This window comes from Lepisosteus oculatus, chromosome 22 (assembly GCF_040954835.1).
Source record: "Lepisosteus oculatus isolate fLepOcu1 chromosome 22, fLepOcu1.hap2, whole genome shotgun sequence".
In the NCBI taxonomy this organism is placed as follows: Eukaryota; Metazoa; Chordata; class Actinopteri; order Semionotiformes; family Lepisosteidae; genus Lepisosteus; species Lepisosteus oculatus.
In genome coordinates this window covers 11,830,542-11,850,156 of record NC_090717.1, presented here as the reverse complement: position 1 = coordinate 11,850,156, position 19,615 = coordinate 11,830,542, and the positions used below count along the sequence as shown (strand labels likewise).

The window sequence follows — 19,615 nt, the reverse complement described above, 5'->3', positions numbered from 1 at the left end:
CAATTTTTGCCACCATGGTATTGCTGATGTAGAATCAGTCCTGAGAAGAGCACCCATATACATTCCAGGGCTAAATGGAATGTCTAACAATGACAGCTGAAGGAACTGAACCTTGAACAGAGATGACTATGATGGGACCTGATACAAGAATCCAAAATCCTCAAAAGTATTGACACGTTCAATCCAAATGATTTCTTCAGAATGTATAGTCAAGCACCAGAGGGTGCAAGTGGAAACTATATGATAGTGCATTTACAAAAGAGTGGGAGGCACTTCTTCATCCAAAGGATGTTGGAGTGTGGAATAAGCCAGACACCATTTTGGTTTCTATCAAGTAATGGCTGGATGAGATCCTCAGATCAATTAACTACTAACTACCAAATAGCCTCCTCTCATTTGTAACCTTACAGACATTCAAAATTAGAAGCTAAAAGCCGGCTGCGTTTATCTGCAAAATGTCACCTGGTATTGAGCTGTAGTCTGTTTCATATTTGCACAAAATTGCAGGCCAGAGCAAAAATGATGCGAAGTACACTACTGCCATCTCAAAAAAGCACTAGACTATAGCTCTCAAAAAACAGACATGCTTTTCTAAATCCACAGACGTGTATTTCTAAATCCCTCAGAACTGTAATGCAGACCACAAAAACAAAGCCTGCTTTGAACGCTGCATCTATTTGACCTCAAAGTCATTTTTAAGCCACTGCCATTAAACATCGAAGGGAAGTGGATTAGGTTGATTTTGGGAAGAGAGTTTTTATCAAACTGTTTAACACACCTATGAATAAAAACATTACAGAGAAGAGCCAACTTCTGAGTAGCTGTTTTGTTAACACCCCGTGCCCAAGGAGCAGGTGGTGCCCTCATCCCAGGCTGTGCCAGCTGCTGAGTGCAGCCTGATGGTAGAGCTGCTTAGCACAGGATAGGAGGGACTGGGAATGGGGATTGAAGTCAAGGGATGGCTGCTGTCTGGACATCTGCAGGGCCTCCTGCGAAGAGGCGGGCATCTGCAGCACTAGGCACTGCAAGCATGGTTAGTGCCAGACCTTCCCTGGGACCTGCAGTGACCTCTGCCATCTGGCAGGGGCAGGAAGAGAGAATTAATGACCGGCTAAGCAACACATGGTTTCAGTGGGTGCTGTGTGCAGGTCTTTAACTCCTTTTCTGTTCTGATCTAACTGTGAATAATCCAGCGTTTCTGAACCTGATGATCTCATCCGTAATGGAGATGAGGTCAGCAAAGTCCACCTTCACATAAAACAGCCTATTACCTTGGCCTGAAACAGATCTGAGCAGTTTTCATTTCAGTGCAGTGGGTGATTCATCCTCCAGGCTGTTTCTCCCAGATGTCAGTCAATATAAATTAAATGAGCTAAAAGCCCTAAACTAGTAATTTGACACATTAAGACAAAATAATACTATTAATAAGAAGAACAAAAAGTGTGTGATTTTTATAATATTGTTTCTTTTGCTTTACGTTTCACATATTCAAACAATACCAAAAGCATAATATTTCTATTTGTTCATCTGGAAATCTTTAAGGTCCAGTTGGTATGTGGCTTGATAGTGGGTATTCTGGAGCAGAGGGTGAACAGTTTTTGATTAATTTCTTACAGCAGTACTACAATAATGGTGTATTTGAAATGACTGTGCAGCAGAGTTTATGGATGCACAGTTCTCTCCCTAGTCTCACTATATAACAGTGTCACTGAAATGACTAATTATTATTGCTTTTATTGTTATTATATTGCACCATCTCATATGTAATGATAATAGTCATGGAAACCGCATTGCCCGGTCACTGTTCATCCACATTATAAATGACATCAGATAAAAAAATGACCTTCTAGTAATTGAAGATGGAGAGAAAGCAATCTCAATCTCAGAGAGCAATCTGTAAGTTCAGTCCATCACACTGTACACTGGAGTCAGTCTCGCTCGGGAACACAGCTGTTTTCAATTGCTGCTTTTCTGACATTTTCAGGATATATTTTAGGAGATGATTTTTCAACAGAATTTCCCTTGCATGCCCCATACAGACCCATAGAGGAAGTGCCCTGATCCCTCTGAATGTGAAAGGTAAAACCTAAAAAAGGACCGTTTCTTTGGGTAATAACGTGAGGTTAAAATCTCACCGCTGTCACTACCATGTCTGCTTTTGTGAACAAGTATGTGTCCAAGAGGCTGCTGCCTTTCTGATGTCTTTTCTACTTCTCTTGCAGCTTATGGACAAATATCTGCTTCAAGTGCTTCTATCATATCAAGGTTGGAAAAGAGTGTTACAAAACAGCTGTGATTTAAGAACCCTTTGACTTGCTCTTTACTTGCTGATTGTTTGACAATGTCATATGCACTAAAAGCGATCTACTGTGATGGACTGACAGTAGACAGTACTCTAGGCTCCTACCTGGACAGGCTCCAGCTCCCCCGCGACCCTATGCTGGATGAAGTCATTAGAAAATGAAAGGATGGATGGTAAGCGATAAGTGATCTACTTTGAAATATATTGGGGAAAGGTTCTGAAGTGGCTCAACCAAGTTACAGCACACATAGTCAGAATGCAGGTTGTGCCCTATGGTCCAGACTTTTTAAGTCTGAGCCTGGGTCATGCCATTATGAGCTGACTGTGACTGGGATTCCCCAAGTGACAGTGCGCAGTGAGGGGAAAGTTTACCAGAGTTTAGATTGTGGAAGCTGCTCTATGGACCTGTTGGATGCCGACTGCCTTGCAGCAATATCGCTCTTCGACTTTTCCAACTCTCCCCAAAAAAGCGCAGGGATCTTGCAGCTTGTCAAGGACCTCTGTCTGGTGGTTGTGACACAGAAGGATCTGCTTGATTCCTAATTCTCTCCATATGGTAAAGGAGCAGAGAAGTTGAGTATGAAATAGAAATGTTTTTTTTAAAAAAGGAGCTCATGTCGTCATTTACGATTTTAAGAGATGCTCAAAAATACAAGTGGATTTTGCGATCAGACTTGTAAGATCCTCAGTCTTAAAATCTATCACTGATAGATGCTAAAGGTTAACTATTGACAAAGGGGTTTTGACACATCAGGTGTGCGATGAGAACAGAAGAACGTATGGTCACACACTGAGAACAGAGAGACTGACTGCACATGCCCTCTGGGCCTGGCACAGCCAGAAGCAGTGAAGCAGGTGGCATTGTGCTTTCTGTTAATTTGTTGCTTTATTCATTCCTTTGAACAGCATCCAAAAACATGCACTATTGGAATAGAAAAGACATAGAAAAAAAGTCTAATAAAGAGATAAAGCTAACAATAAGGCTTGAGATTCAGTCTGTTCTCACAGAGCAAGGCAGATTGAGTTCCAAGTGTGTCCAGCTATCAAGACAACACAGGGTGTACCACCTGGATCAGTTACAGGATGCAGCTCAGAGATCAGCTCGGATATAAAGATCCCTGTTGCCCCGTGCTTTTCAAAACAGGACCAGAACAAATATCCATATGTTTGATCTTTTGCAATTATGCTACTCAACAGCAAGAAAAAGCATGGAGTTTGTTGTAAAGGGAGCTGGTCAGCAATTGAGAAGGCTTGAAAAAACAATGAAACAAAGATGTTCAGGATAATTTCTTTTGCCAAAGCTATATTGCGTTTTAAGAAAGATTAAGAAACTGAATCTATTTTGTTTTGAACAAAATAAGCAACATTTGTTCACAATTTGGGATTTGTTTTAATTATTTAACTTTTTGAACATTCAAAAGGAAGTAAAACAGTTGGTGACTTTTGGACGGCTAATTCTACTTAAAGACTTCATGGTGTCTGGAACAAACTACCCATCTTATTGAGGCTGACAATCTGGGATCACTCATGAACTGGTTGGATGACATTCTTCAGACTCATTCAGATGAGCATGAACAGACCAAAGTCTTTCTCTTGTTTATATCTTTTTAATATTCTAAGATCTGATCAGATTTTAGCCAACATAGTAAGTGTGGGAAAAGAAAGTTTTAATTAAGGACAGGACTGTTACACTTATAGACTTTTGTACTGCTTGTTTACTCATCTGTCTCATTATTGAAGAATGTGGTGAAAGAGAATTCCGAGTAAGCATTTCTCTTTAATCATCTGTATATGATATTAATATGGAATTGGGATGAAGTGCTGCCAAATCTGCGGCTTTGTTAATATAATCTATCACTTCATAAACAAGGGGCATGTTTTCAATTAACATGAGTGATGAAGGCTCTGCTCTAGCAATATTTGGACTCCCGGCTTGTGCTACTAGTGATTATCTTGTCATACCTCAGACTTCATTGAAAACAACCGTGACACAACTTTACACAAGGCAGGAAAGCGGAAGACACAAGCCCTGTGCTCTACTACGGAAACACACCTCTTTATGCTGATATAAAAACAGAAAACTCAATGCATAATCTTTTGATTAAGGGGCATGGTTGTAAGATTTTAGCAGTTAACCAACTTTTGTCTTTTTAATTAAAAAAAAAACTTTCCACTAAATGTAAAGAGAACTAATATATGTATTTCACCAATGGTTCATAAAAATGGCATAATTAGTACATAGCAAAGCTGTTCTCACCTTGATATTTCCCCATTCCTGAATTATGAATCATTAATTAGATTTGCACCTCTCTGAAAATTTTAATCAGCTTTTTTTAACGACCTGTTTCTCTCCAAAGCTGCTCAGTCTATTTTTAGGTTTTGGGGACGGCACAGTGGTACAGTGGTGAGCGTTCTGCCTCATGTCTCTGGGGCCCCGGTTCAGTTCCTGAGCTGCTGTCTGTGTGAGTTTGTAGGTTCTCCTCCTGTCTGCGTGGGTTTCCTCCCGCATAATCCTAGATTAATTGGCTAGAAGAATTTGCCCTAGTGTGTGTGTTTGTGTGTCTACAGTATGTGTCCCCTGTGACGACTGGTGTCCCGTCCGGGGTGTATCCTGCCTTGTGCCTGCTGCTTTCTGGGATAGGCTCTGGCTCCCCAGCAACCTCATATTGGATAAAGAGGTTGGGAAATGGATGGATGGATTTGGACACTGCTGATTTCACTACAAGTGAATAATCGGTATAGAGTGACTCCCACGGCTTCTCCAGTGTCCCGACTCTTTGTGCTCATACCTGCCCCAGGTGCCAAGAGCCAGCTGTAGAGGTACCCAGCAGCCAGCGAGTAGTACAGCACCAGGCCTCTCTGGCTGTTGACCATCTCCAGGATCTGGTCGATGGTGACGGGGGTGTAGGGGTCAGAGTCCTGCTGCCCAGTCTGCCGCTCCACCAGCAGGTCGGCAAACGCCCGCGTCCGTCCCCTCTCGGCCACTGCCAGAGCCTCGTCGTGGTGACCTGGAGGTGTCGCAGACACACAGGCAGAAGAGATGCCATCAGTCGTACCGGTGCCGCAGCTGCTTCCCGTTTTCAGGGGAGCTGGTGCTGGGGGTGGCCCACGGTGCCAGAACCAGCGCTTGTGAAAGTATCGGGGCTGCTCTGCTCTGGGGAGTAAGTCAGTGCAGAGAGCCAGAGCACCCCTTCAGCCCTGTGGGCTTCACCTTTAACTGACAAAACCAGAAGGATTGGCTTAGTAGCCACAAATTAATCCACCCCAATATTTTATTCTTCTGCAAAACAAGCAGGTAGCGGCGTATAGTACATTTACACAGGTGCTGCAAATGGGCTGATACAGTATACCTTTAATTGCTCATGTTTTCCTTCCTCTGCTGATTTCTGCTCCAGTTCAAATCTGAACAATTCCGTCTTGATCTGAGGTCCTCAATGTGTTTGGATGGGATCACTGCTGTGTTCACTAAGTATCGCCAATCAACACGTATAACATTTTGAGGCTTGGCGGCCTTCTTGTGTGATGATCTAAATATCTAAATCCGAACTTTCTATGTGCACTAATGCTATCACAATGTTGATGCATAATGTAGAAACAGTAATCCATGTCATTTTATCATCTTCAAGTTCACAAACACTCATGGTTTTCACTTCTGGTGTCTGCTCCCATTTTTGTTTCCCATTTCTGATCTACCACCGAAATAAACTGCTCTGTCGTTTATTTTTTCTGCCCACCGATCTAAATGGAGCAGAATAATCACAAACCACAGACTGTGCAATATTATTTAATTAATGTTGTGCTTTTTCAATGAAACTACATTCAATTATTTTTAACAAATACTACCAAGTTCTATATTTACTATGGCTATCCTGTAAATGTCTGGTCCATGGTAACAGTTACAATTAATTAGTTATGCAGTTAGAACTGCATACGTTTTGACGACAGAAAGCAGCTGTCCTGCACCATTAATGTTCTTAATGTTTCTAAACAGTTTATTCAAGGCCCTCAACTGGGAATAAGGTTACGTCACACTAGAATTAAAAAGCATGGGAAAATGAGTATGTTTAGTATTACAATAAAACCTTCACTTTTAAACATCTGACATACTTTCTGTAGTCGTCTTGCAAGATTAACCAACCAGTGTGTGAGATAACTGTGGCAGAGGACTGTCCTTGTTGAGCACTGTGCAGAAGGTAACACTCAGGATAGCGGTAGGGAGCATACCAAGGCTAACCAGGACCCGCTGCAAAGCTTGATAGGAGGAGGTCTGCAGATCGAAGAGCGACAGCTTGTAGTCTGTGCTGTGCTGGGCCTCGTGGCGAATCGTCTCAAATAATGCTGATGCACGATAAAGCTACAAAACAAAGAACAACACTGTGTATTGCATATGCATATTGTATACCCCTTGGCAAGAAGAGAACTCATGGGCTAATGAAACACGAGCCTTCCTGGCTGGGCTGGAAGAGCACTTTTGTTTAGAGACCACAAGAGGGCAGCAACCCTCCTCCATACAGGAGAGTGGCGTAAAGTCTGAGAAAGACCTCTTCACAACACAGGTAGAATTCAAAAGGAAACCAATTGTTGGCAAATGCCCTGGTTTTCTTGTCTGCAGTTGGATTAAAGAATGATAACAGAGTTAAATTCCTGGATAACCAAGGATCTGAAAATGACTTTTAGCTTCCTTTTGACAATTATTGAGTTTTGGCTACTTTAACAAGGAACTAAATTACAGAAGGGAAATACCAAATGTGGTTAGCATATGGAAGAAATGATAAATCTAGACTATGAACGCTGATTTGTGTCTTGTTTAGGAAAAAACTTGGTAGTGATGTCAACGAGCTCAAGAGAATTATCAACAAAAAAAACTACTGGCATAATGGTCCCTTCACCCTAATTCAATAGTGTTCAATGGGACTGTAAAATAAAGTCAGAAATAAATTACAATTACATACAATATAGTATCAGAAGACTGAGAGCTTCACTATGTAATTGTAACTGCATCTATGTACTGTAGGTCCGGAAGATTGTTTCAGGAAGTCCAAGGCTTGCATGGAGTTAAAACTTGAGCACACTTTATCAGCATCTATCCAAAGTGATGGCTAGCCTGCAATCAATTAACTGAGGAATGCTGTGTGTGACTGCAAAGAATTCTGCCAGCACTTTGCATTAAAAATAAGAGCTCAAGTGTACTGTAGACATTTTATTAATTGAGAGAAATTTCTGGGCTGGCGAATTTAGCCTGGGCATTGATAAATAATACCATCTTCATCTGACCTTGCACAGCAGTTTTTTAAGTACTTGCTTGCAAAGACTGTCTGTCCTTACTCAGGGTCACTCAAATACAAATCTACTACAAGTCGGACATGAGGATTTCCTGCATTCACAAGCTTGCGAACATGAGATCTGGAAACATATAACATGTTCTCTTTATTATAGCCTTTACTCACTCAACTTAACTCCCAAATTTACACTCTCCTCACCTTTTTAAATTAAGCTGTTTCCCATTTCCTAAACCTGGTTCCTAATTGACACATCTTCAAACATGTAAATTGCACAATAGATTGCTAGGGCTTTTCTGCATAATGTGCCAAAGTGAAAATTATTTATTGCATCTATAAATCCTAAGTGTTCGACGCCTAATTAGACCAGAAGAGCCGTCTTCCTTTATTTCTTGTAATCAGGTAACTCCGTTTCAGCTGTTGTTAAAAAACAAATCTTTCCTGATTATTTTATTCATGAGTTTTTACAAGCCCTTGGCTTGGATAAAATCAAAACGTCGAGCCATCTTCCAGTCTCAAATTTCAGATCATCAAACTTGATGGCAGCTCTCCATTGGGCAGATGCAAAAGTCAGGCTCTGGCTAATGAAAATTACTGTGAAGCAAAATACCTAGAATCTCTGTGACACTAGAATCTGTGGAACTGGAAGATTTGGATTTCTTCCTGTTTTTCTGGCTGAATGAGGTAACTGTCCTGAAGCTGTTAACGCCAACACAGGCGCTACTAATAGGCTACTGAGCAAACAAACCTTTAAATACTAAATCATCTACTGGATTTCCTTATTGACATTGATTACCTGTTCTGTCTTTGCTGTATCACATTATTGAGGTCACATCAAGGTCTGATGTTTTCTTTAAAACCACTGTATTTTAAGGACATACTCCCAACCTCACAATCTCTTGCTGTACAAAGTAATGATCTAATGATCTGCTCCTTCAGCCAGCAATAAAATGTTTTACTGCTATTATTTGTTTTACAAAGTAGATCACCCATACTGTATTTAGTATATACTGTATACAGTAATTGCTATTATTCTTATCCTTCTGTGTAGTGTGAGAGGGGGTTGAAACACTGTGCACACATCATCCAGAGAGCGACGTCGCTCGAGAAGAAAGTAGACCTCGATGTGAGCTTTTTAAGCAATTAAAACCACCTCCGGGACAGAACAGACCAAGCAAATGACAGAGGGATTATAAACCCCAAGATTTAATGGAAAATATTGTTGCCTACTGACCAGGTTGCTCACTAGTTGTAATATCTATTTTTTTTTAATTATGCAATAGCGTTCAGTAGTTCATTTTTTACAAGAAATGATTCTGAAAAATCTCTCCATGTAAAACATTCTCTGGCAACTGGTTTCTATGCTGAAACACCCCATGTGGCCAATATGCATCATTTCCACTGAATAACAAAGCACTTTATTTATAATGCTCTCTTTGAAACACAGATACACTGAGGTGTACAGTATTTGTGTGGGCAGAGGTGGGCAGTGAAACAGAGCCAGGCTTCCAGTGTCTTTGAACCCAAGGGCGCCAACCAACTCACAGGCTTTATAGGAAGCAGTCCAGGGTCTTAGGTGAAGAGGGACCCCCAGAAAATAACCTCATAATTATATCCACACAATATATTATATAAAACAGTGCATTATACATGGATTGCAGTAGAATAATATATTTTGCCTACATATTGTATTTAAACAACTTCCTGATAATGATCATGTGATAAGATTCTAAAACATGCCCCTCACATCTGCTTTGTTTAATTAAAAGGCAAGTTTCATGTAGTGTTACTAATAGCTACGCCATAACTAAAATTTTGTTTTAAACTGGGTAAAAGACTTGTCTGTAAGTGGCTTCACAAAACCTATTGCCTCGGTGACCACTGAAATGTTAGTTCAGCCCTGCAAGGCAGGTTCAGCGACAGTGTGTAGTTCTGTGCTTCACTTTATTATCCTTCCTCTTCTGGCTGCTCCTGCAATAAATCTGTTTGGTGTAACAACATGGAATTTGTCACATAAACTTATTGAATAATATTATCAGTATGATTAAATATTATCTTTCAGAACAAAAACAAAACTCCATTTTGCCTGGGATGTAACAGGGTTGCGTTTCCCAGGAATCATTTTCAATGTGGTTTGTTGCTCAACAGAAGAGATGAATGTTGGCCAAAGAGTATTTCACTTCAGACAAGTTTCCAGAGGGCCATATACCTTTACACAGAGAATATGTTAGGTTTTTAACATGTTTTGTCCTTTGAATAACCAGATAAATCAATTGAGTACAAATTCTCATTTGCAATGATGACCTGGAGACTAATTTCTACAGCATTTACTGGGCAACTGGAGAACCTTGTGCAAGGTCACAACAACAGCTTCTTGCCAAGGGTCAGATTCCACAGTCCTCCCATGTGGAGTCCAGAGCCCTGGCCCCTACTCCATTAATAATTCATTAATCATTAAAAACTGACCAACAGAATGCCAACTACTAGCTAAAAAACTGTGATATTAAAACAACTGAACATGCAGACAAGTAGTGTGAATAAGCTTTTTATTATCGATTAAAATGGTTTAAGTGTTTTAATTTTTAGTTCAGCGGCCCTTAGAAAGTAGAACTCAGAAAAGGAAAAGGCCTGGATAATTACAATTGCACATGCAGATCTACCTGTTCAAAAGCATTTTCCCTGTTTCTCACCTGTGACTCTGTGTGTGCTCCGTGCTTTGTCATATGTGACGTAATAGGTCTAATTTTATGACCTATCAGATTTGGCACTAATTAATCTACCACTAATTACAAAGAAAATACAATACACATTTAGGGCCAATTTTGTTGAGTTCAACAAGAAGAGCCTTTTGCTCTTCATAGTCTAAAAAGTTATGCAAACTGAATATCATAGTAGAGATACAAAACCACTTCCTAGGAAGGAATTTCACAGAGTAAGATGAGTGACAGAAAACGAGTTTCAATTTTAAAATCCCAGCAGTATTTAGTATTTAGCAGTGTCTCTTGGCCCATCAAGGATTTAGACTTAGAAATGTACAAATCTGTCTTTGCACTTCAGGGTAAAGTCTGTCTTCCACTTGCCAGAAACAGTGGCAGAGTTTTCATAAGGGCCAAAAGAACACAGAACTGCCTTTTGCTTGTGTTGGAAAACGTTGTTTACTTTCATGCCTTGTGCAGGGTGACATCTGACACATTGCCTCCTTTGTCTTGAAGGGTTTAGTTACAAAAATTTGCCATTGAGAGTGTTAAACATTTCCATACCCGCAATCCAAGCTATAAATCCTGACTTGGTTAAGTGGCTGCAAACAGCTGATACAAGAAATGGTCACAATGCTTAGCTGCACCGTCATAATTCTGGCATCATAACACAAGAGTCCATTTGCAGCCGCCAGCGTGTCAACAGGATTCAAAACCTGTCTACAGAGCCCCAACTGTGCTTCGCAGTCAGATAATAGCTTTCAGAGGGAAATGAAATGTTTGCTGATGTTTGTCACCAGTCCGAGCTGACAAGGTGCTAACAGTGGCAACTCAATTAGAAGGGAGAGAAGAACCGTGGTAGATGGAGTACAAGCTCAAATCGGTCCTGCCGAACATGCAACAATGAAAAAGACATTTTGTCTTGTTGGCCCCAGCGGACAGAGGGAGGAGGTTACAACTGCGGTTGCGCTTTCCTGTGATGAAGACCTTCTATACTCCAGGGGCTAAAGGTGTAACAAATAAGCAATGTCTAATTCTAGTACAGAAGGCAAACATCTGCCATTAATTAAAACTCCCAAGTTTTAATTACAATCCAATTTGTGTGTAGGCTGTGCTGTTTCTCCTGAGATTTATGGCACAGTATTTAGATTTGTTAAATATTGACTATAATTGCCTTATCAACCACAAAAACAAATTCTTAATACTTACCCTTTGAATTCAAACACAAAGTAGATACTGAATATCCTTCTTTTCATCCAATCTTTTGAACAGCGTAACAGGAAGCATTCAGAATAACATCATAGTATCATAGCAGAGTGAGGAACAATATGTAATTTTAAACTATTTTCAGTTTTGCTTCACCTTATGGAAGTATTGAGCACTTCTCTTAATTACATCTCTGCATTTTAAGATGTTTATATAATGAAACATTTTCAGTTAAGATTCGAATTAGCAAAATCATTTCTTCTTAATGCAAGTCACGTTATGCCAATGTTAACAAAACATAAAATATTTTATGAGAAACCTGATGTTCAAAATATACACTGTGCTTCGAAAACAAAATAAAAAAAACAGACTTCAATGACTGCTTCCTATGGTGTGAACAGGATCAGTCTTGCTGCACTGCAGTACACTGGTGCTGTGATGTGATCAGGGGGCTGAGACAGTACACTGGTGCTGTGTTGTGATCAGGGGGCTGAGACAGTACACTGGTGCTGTGTTGTGATCAGGGGGCTGTGACAGCACACTGGTGCTGCGATGTGATCAGGGGGCTGGGACAGTACCTGGTGCTGGGCCTCCTCCAGATTGCCACTAGCCCACAGAGACAGACCAAGACGGTGGCGGATTTTGGCTTCATCTTCTCTCCGGCCCAACTGTTCGGCCAGTCTCAAACCTGTGGGACAGAAAACGTTCTTGTCATTGCTGTACTAAAGAGGAAATCATGCAGAACTCCACTTGTGAAGGCAGAACCCAGCTTCATGTAATATTTACTCAGAATGCAGTATTTTTAAATAAAGCTCCCTCACACATACACATTTATACACAGGTGCTTTCTGAACTATTAAGGCTTAAAGTTGCCCCTAAAATGAAGGAAATTAATTTTTAAGCTGAAGAATAATTTTTGGCATATTCATATATTCTAATGCAAGTAGGAATTAAGACAAAAAATGTCTTCTTTAATGAAATTTATAAAACACTTTTTGTGTATTTCTTTGCTTAAAGGTTTTCATGGAGCTACCTACATTTTAATATAGAAATCAGATCACCATAATGTTTCAGGCCCTGACTGAAACAATAACACTGATCAGGTCTTCACTATTGTCTGATTGGTAGAGGTGAACAGAAACGTTAACAGAAATGTACACAAGATTGGAGGATCCATTCATAATTTTGGGACAAAAAGACAGCACAAAAAGTGTAAACAAAAACACAGATTAAGTTTTCAGTACAACACCTGTCCTGTATTACTGTTAAACTGAAAACATTAAAATCTCAGGTATGACCTATTGGCTTTAACACAATCCTGCAAGTGCAGATGCTCAGATCTAATCAGCCTCTGGGCAGACAGCTGTGGGATGTTCTATCACTCAGATTAGAAAAAAATGTTGACTACAGCATGAACTTGACATTGTTTTCTCACATATTGTAAGATGCTGTGCTCAAAGGAGTACAGTCGCACTCAGTCCGCACAAAAACCATTCCTGTATTACAAGTGGTTCATTTCTATATCGTCAAACTCCATCTCTCAATGGATTGGTTTGAACAATGCAACAGTCATCTTAACGTGACATCTCTACACACATTGTCTTCCCTTAGACAGCTGGGCATTTTATTGAAGCGATTTCAGAAAATGTATCTTGTTCAAGGCTATGAAAATAATGCCCTTCCTGGGATTTGAACCCACAATCTTCCCATTAAGAATTCAGAGCTCTTACTCCATAAAACTGCCTAGACTAACCCTATAAAAGGCACTGTTGGAGGTCTGCCCGATCAAAACATGCTACTCTACCCAATTATTGCCCTGCTCCAGAGTGACAGGGGCAAATCGATTTTCTCTAAGTGTCGTGGGTTCCAGTCTGGGTCATGTCATGCCAGGTGTAACCAGGTTTCCTTCAGAGAAAGCCATCAAGGTGGGCCTAGTTGGCCAAGGTTCTGTCCCTTGTCCCACAAATAGCGACTCTTGTGACGTCCTAAGTTATGACTGCAGGGTTCCAGCAATGTTACAGAGAGACCTGCCGATTGCAGGTAGGCATGTTGGAGAACTGTGTCTGTGAGTCTCTCCTGGGTGGGTGTGGGAATCAGTGCTGGAGAGCTGACACTCTGGAGAGCCCAGATAGGCTGTATATTTAATAAACAAACAACTCACAATACCCATCAAAAAATGTAAACTAATTTCATTTTCTCTATGCCATGTAAAAGATGGAGTCTGAAAAAAGTGCAGTGCTGTTCTGCTTTTATAATACCATATTTTACTAAATCAAATGAGCCAGCTCACACATAGTTCTGTAATTGGGCTGCTTCCTGCTAACACTTACAGTACCAATTGAGTGTGCATTAACCTTCTTTTGAGATGACCGTGACTATTGAGTCAAGAAATTAACAGCTTAATGAACTTACTGTTTTAGCGTTCCAGATTTTATTAAGTAGAATTAAAATTGAAAGTCAACTGACATCAATTAATTTATGGTCCAAGTGAAAACATTATTAACTGACTAGGTTTGACAAACTTTTAATTAATAGATAACACAATCAATGCAATAATACGCATTTTGAAATGTAATTATGAAACTCCTATTTCCTTGTTTTAACTGCTTAGTAACAATGACATACTTTAACAACTAAAAGACCACACAACAGTTAAAGTTGTGCTTATTAAAACGTTAAATGATGACAGCAGGAATTTCATCAGTAAGGATTTTTTTTTTTAAATGCAGTGGTTCTAAAAATAATCATTCAACAGATAAAACATAAGGACCAGCTTGAAGCAATTTCACTTCCAGTTCAAATGGATAACAAACCCTAGTTATTTCTTTAAAATCTGTCCTAGTTTCTTTAAAAACTACAAGGGAAGCTTGGACACGACATCATTCCAGCATGTAAAATCTTCCACCCCATCACCAAATGCAATTCCCAAACCCAACACTTGATGGCAGGTTTCCACCGATCAGGCAGACGGGAGACGTCTGGCAGAGACAGCAAAGCCACCACCAAGTGACGCGTGTGGAATTTGCTATTGACAAGTGGGTCAAGATCTGGAACCCACCCAGGCCAAAGTCTGCAGAAAATAGAGGTGTCCGTTTTAGAGTTTTCCTGCTCCTAATGGACATAATGTGGAAAAAAAACATATCCTGCACAGTCTAAAGGCAATGAAATGCCTAAAGAGTATCCCATCTTTAAAATCTGCTCTTTAATGTCATCCTATACTAGTCTGTACCAATCCCGCAGTATACAGTATAGAGAAAACACCATCGTGAAACCCCTTTATTAAAAATACCATATGGTGGAAAATGAATTGAAACAGGCAGTCCAAGAAAAAAACAGTTTGTGCATCAGATCTACTATACGTCTGAATATTTAGAAAAACAGACCACACTCGTGGAAAGTATCCACGTTCCTCACAGAGTTTTAACTTTTTAAGTCTCGTTTAACTTTCTATTCTCCTCAAAAGAAAGGATTCTGTATGTAGAGTAGAAATTAGAAGCAATAACTTTAAGTCTTAATAGATAACTTAATTTTCAGTTTCTTTTAAATTCTGTTGTTAATTACATTGTTAATTGGAAAGAATGATCACATTCTAGAAGGTATTAATATAATCCAGTGTGAGTTATTTTGTTTTCAATGTACGTATATTTGAACATTTCTCTTGGTGTACTATGAATTAAGCACTGTTAAAGACAAAGCTGTGTCAATCCCTTATCTTGGTTAAAACTACAAACTCTACAACACTTTTCAATACAGTGTCCACCAGCTAAAGTTCAGCTTGCGCACTTCAACTTCAAACTATGACAAAACCCTGAGACTTTCAGGTCTCCTCTGAAGAAACCCTTGATGGACAGATTTAGGCTTTTATCTTAAGCAAACACAGGACTATGAGAGAGAACTTTCAGGTCTTGAAACAGGTACCACTTTGGGTCTAGCTGCTTGGTGCTTGGGAGATTACCAATTGGTACAACAGCTTGAGGAACAGGCTCCAGACAGTTGCACTCTTGGGAAGCAGCTGCACATTTCTGGTCAAGATTCCTGTTCCTGCATGAGGGCTGGGACAACAATAACAAAATTGAAAAAGTCAAGCTAGAAGAAGGCAATAGAGTGCCTCATTTGAACCCAGCCTTCCACTGTGTTGAGCTGTCAATGAGAGGCATCGCACAGACTCTCCTGACACCCAGTGAAGTCAAGCAACAGATCAAGCGCAGGCAGACAGAACGCAGCCCAGGCGAGCTCTGCCCCAGTCTCACAGGCTTCTGGATCAACACCAATCAGTTTTAAAAATGCCTATAATGATTCCAAACAGAAAAAAATATACTGCAATACTTCCACTTATCTTTGCTTGTAAAGTGCATGTCACAGAACAACATGCACCAATACTTGAGCTTCCATTTGAGTTTTCTCTGTTGATGGAGAATGACGCTGTACAGTGAGAAACCTGTTACAATGCATTGCAGCTTGGCAGTGGCTCCTATTTCAGTAGCATTCATCCTGATTACACAGCAGAAAATATTTCCTTTGCTGAGTAGGCTGCATCATGACAGCAGCATTACAGAGAGTAATGCAAAGCTAAATAGTGGTTATTAGTACAAATTAGTTTTTAGTTTTTTATACTGTCCAAGTTCTGTACTGCTAATGAACTGATTTAAGTGTTTTGCCTGTATTCTCCACATTCTGGTCAAGAATACAATAATAAAAATAATAACAGAGGTGCCACATGAGGGTCAGGTGATGGACTTGGCAGAGCAAGCAGCACTAAGAACACACACACTCATTTATTGGCTGTCCACAACCCTATTTTTTACCCACAAAAAAATACAAATATTTCATAAGGGAGCAACTATGCAAGTTGTGACCATGTCTGTGTCCACAGATAAAATAAATTATAAGATAAAATGAAAAAGGGAAAAATAGACACAAACAAGGTTCTGACATCATTAGAAGCAGATGAGAGCCCAGACCAGGAATACAACAAAGATTATCTATTAGAAGGGAAAATAACTGGTCAGTAACTCAACTGGTCATTTCTAAAATGTTTATGTGACACAACAATCTCTCTGCACTACAACAGTTACAACAGATGAAAAGGAGCTGGAATAACATCACAGACCTGTACACCTGACAAAAGGCTGACAAAAATAAGATCAGGGAGCTAAAATTGGAAAATATTTGGCATCCCTGAGGACTAAGCAGATCTATGAAATTGTATCTTGCAAGTATCGTAAGCTCTGAGTGATGTCATTACCCTAAAAATCCTTAATATCTCAGAATCTAAGGCAGCACAAATGGTGCTTTAAACAGCAGAAACCAGCACAAATGAATTAGAAGATTTGCTGTTTGTACAGCTGGTAGGGGTGCTAACTTCATTGAGCTACTACTGGAAAATTAAAATGGCTTGGTAGCACATTGAGGCCTCGTCTTGAAACCAACTCCTTGAGCAGCAAACGACCTGGACCCAACATCCTGAAATTAGGATCAAGAGACAAACAAAAAATTCTGAACACATTGAGGAAAAGGGAACAACGCATTAACGAACACCAGAGGTTCTTCGAGTCTGAGGATATTTTCATTGAGCTGCAGCACAGGGAAAATGGAATAGAAATTACATAAAAAACCCTACACACATTTCCCATATGTTTTACTGAACATGGTGAAGCTACAGTACATGACATCATAAAAAGGAAAATAGATGACCCTTTTTAGCAAGAGTGGAACTCCTGAGGCTGCTTCCTAACTTTAAAACTTGAGACACTAAAAACTTAAAAGGGCTACAGGAAGGAGGTTTCTACACACAGTAATGTAATCACAGGCAGATAATTTTGTACATTTTTTTGGTAATAGCGGTAATGGATAAAATATAAGTATACTATGGATATCCTTGCTACTACAACACAACAATACTGTATGTCAATGGACATAAAATGGAATTAATGGTAGAGTACTTCTTTTATAACAAAAGAATTAGCATCACAGTCTCAAGAAAAACAAATCATTAAACCATTCAAACTATATTGCAAACTAGATAATGGCTAGTGGAGAAAAATTCCCATAATGATATACTGGAATGTTAAGGTAATACATAGTCCAGTAAAACGAACAAGAATCTTAGTGGGCTTACTGAAACTTAAATCTGATATTGTTTGTTGTCAGGAAACACATCTCACTGAGGGGAATTCACACATCCTCTAAGTTGTATTGCAATGACAAAAAGTAAATTAAAACTGCTGCACAAAGAATAAACAAGACAAGCCCAGAGGCTTCACGAATTCCTAAAAGTTATGTTGTATGGATTCCTTAATGAACTAATGCCTTTTTTGTACAATATGCTCTAAAAAGATGTTGAAGAATGAACAGGTAAGGAATATACTAAGGGTTTCTAATTGGTTCTGTGTAGTGTCACATTAGACATGAAGTGCCCCAGCTACCTGCAACTTCACTGGCTGCTGAGCTGCTAGATGTTCTTGGGCAGAAAATATCTCTGCTCTTGGGTCAAGAAAAATTAAAGCTGGCAGTGGTAGGTTTGCCTCATTCAGTCTTTGAGTTACAGTAGGATGATTATTTTCTGAATATATAAGGGAAAAAGTTAAAAATTGAAAAGAACAAAACATTTAAATGTTCAAGTTAAAGCTTTTACTTTAGGCATTGACACAAAATGTTTGAAGTACAGGTTGAAAGCCATGGATTTCATCACTATGCAAAAATCAGATCTAGTGTGTCAAAACAATATGTTCTGAGAAGAACAGAAAGCAAGGCTTTCCTGTGATGTACTCCTCAATATAATTGGACTTCCCACGTATTATTGGGAAGGAAAAAGTGCAAGAGCTGCAGAAAACAAAGCTTAATAGTGTCACAGCTGCAATTCTGATCATAGAACAGTCTCAACTCTACAGCATCACATAGCTCCGAAAGCAAAATAAAGAGAAAGCGAAACATTCCTCAACGACTGAAACCCTCCTCCTCTGACTTTGATGCCTCGACATTTCATCTCTCCAGAGCTCAAACCTTTTTTCCTATTTGCCACTTTAGAAACACTGTCATCCAGGTGGTATTTAGTTTTCATTAGACTCTAGGCTTGGAAAAACAGGGAAACTGATATTTTCATTTTGCGTGGCCTTTATTCAGCGTCTCTCTGCAGTGAACAAAGGGTTTCCAGCTCCTAATTTGCTCTCCAGTTCACAGGTGCTTAACTCGAGTTGACATCAGTGTTGAACCTAGCTTGTTGTCCTTTTGACAACTGACTGCAAACACTTTACAGATCTCTAAACACGGATTGAGACCAAGCAATTTGGCACCTTTGTAAGTCTCTCCCACAACACGAGATGATGTTTGATAGCCCCGTGGGGGGAGTGAGCTCAGTGTCTCTACATAACTCCACTTTGTTCTTGAATGTGACAGCTTGTTTTAACGGAAGCATGCTACTCTACTCCTTTTACACCAAAACTGCAGAGCACTCTTATGTGCAGGTATAGTATTAATAGGTAAAGGACATTCTGTGCTTCAAGAGCAGGTATTCCTTGTTTCAGAGTTGTTCTGATCAAAGTCTGTGAAAGAACTGTTGAGATTCAAAGAGGTGTGTGAAGTGTTATTGATCTGAAGGGAGGTCTTTAGTGGAGACACGCATGGGATAAAGTTCTCATCCAACGCTTGTTGGGAAAAAGCCTGGATATACCGTATCATCACTGCTCTAGATCACAATAATAAGAATGCACTGAATCAACCATTCAGATAAGCAGGGGCGGCTCTGCTAAACACTAGCGATCATGTGTTGAGAAAGGTTGTTCATTTAGTACTGCCATAGCTCCACCTTCTGGACTGAGGGAAGAAAAATGCTTTTTTCCCCTCAGATAATTACCTCAATTTGATCAATGTGATCCATGCAGATCCCTGATTTTCAGCTCTTCAGAAACACTGTGCAAATCTATAGCTAATGAGATTCACTGGGTGAATAGCCTCTTCTGAGCTTTATACAATGCACAGACAAAAAGGCTTGATGTTTCAAGCCCTACCATTAATTAAAAAAGTTTTTAAGTTTCAAATGTCTTTATATCCACAACACAGCAATATTACAGATACAACAGCATTAAATGTTTGTATCTCAGTATAATGGAAAATATTCCCCAAGCACCCTGCAT

At 39.7% G+C, this 19,615-nt stretch overlaps 1 protein-coding gene across 5 annotated transcripts in view; it reads right to left on the bottom strand.

Annotated features, from left to right (window-relative positions):
- The window catches only part of ttc28 (tetratricopeptide repeat domain 28), a 468,402-nt gene that overhangs the window by 41,599 nt on the left and 407,188 nt on the right, over positions 1–19,615 (bottom strand). For all 5 annotated transcript variants that reach the window (XM_069182111.1, XM_069182113.1, XM_069182112.1 and 2 more), the window contains 3 exons: positions 12,062–12,171; positions 6,527–6,656; positions 5,092–5,310 (listed from right to left, as the gene is read on the bottom strand). In XM_069182111.1, the coding sequence (XP_069038212.1) occupies positions 5,092–5,310; positions 6,527–6,656; positions 12,062–12,171 (459 nt within the window). The remainder of the gene's footprint in view (positions 1–5,091; positions 5,311–6,526; positions 6,657–12,061; positions 12,172–19,615) is intronic.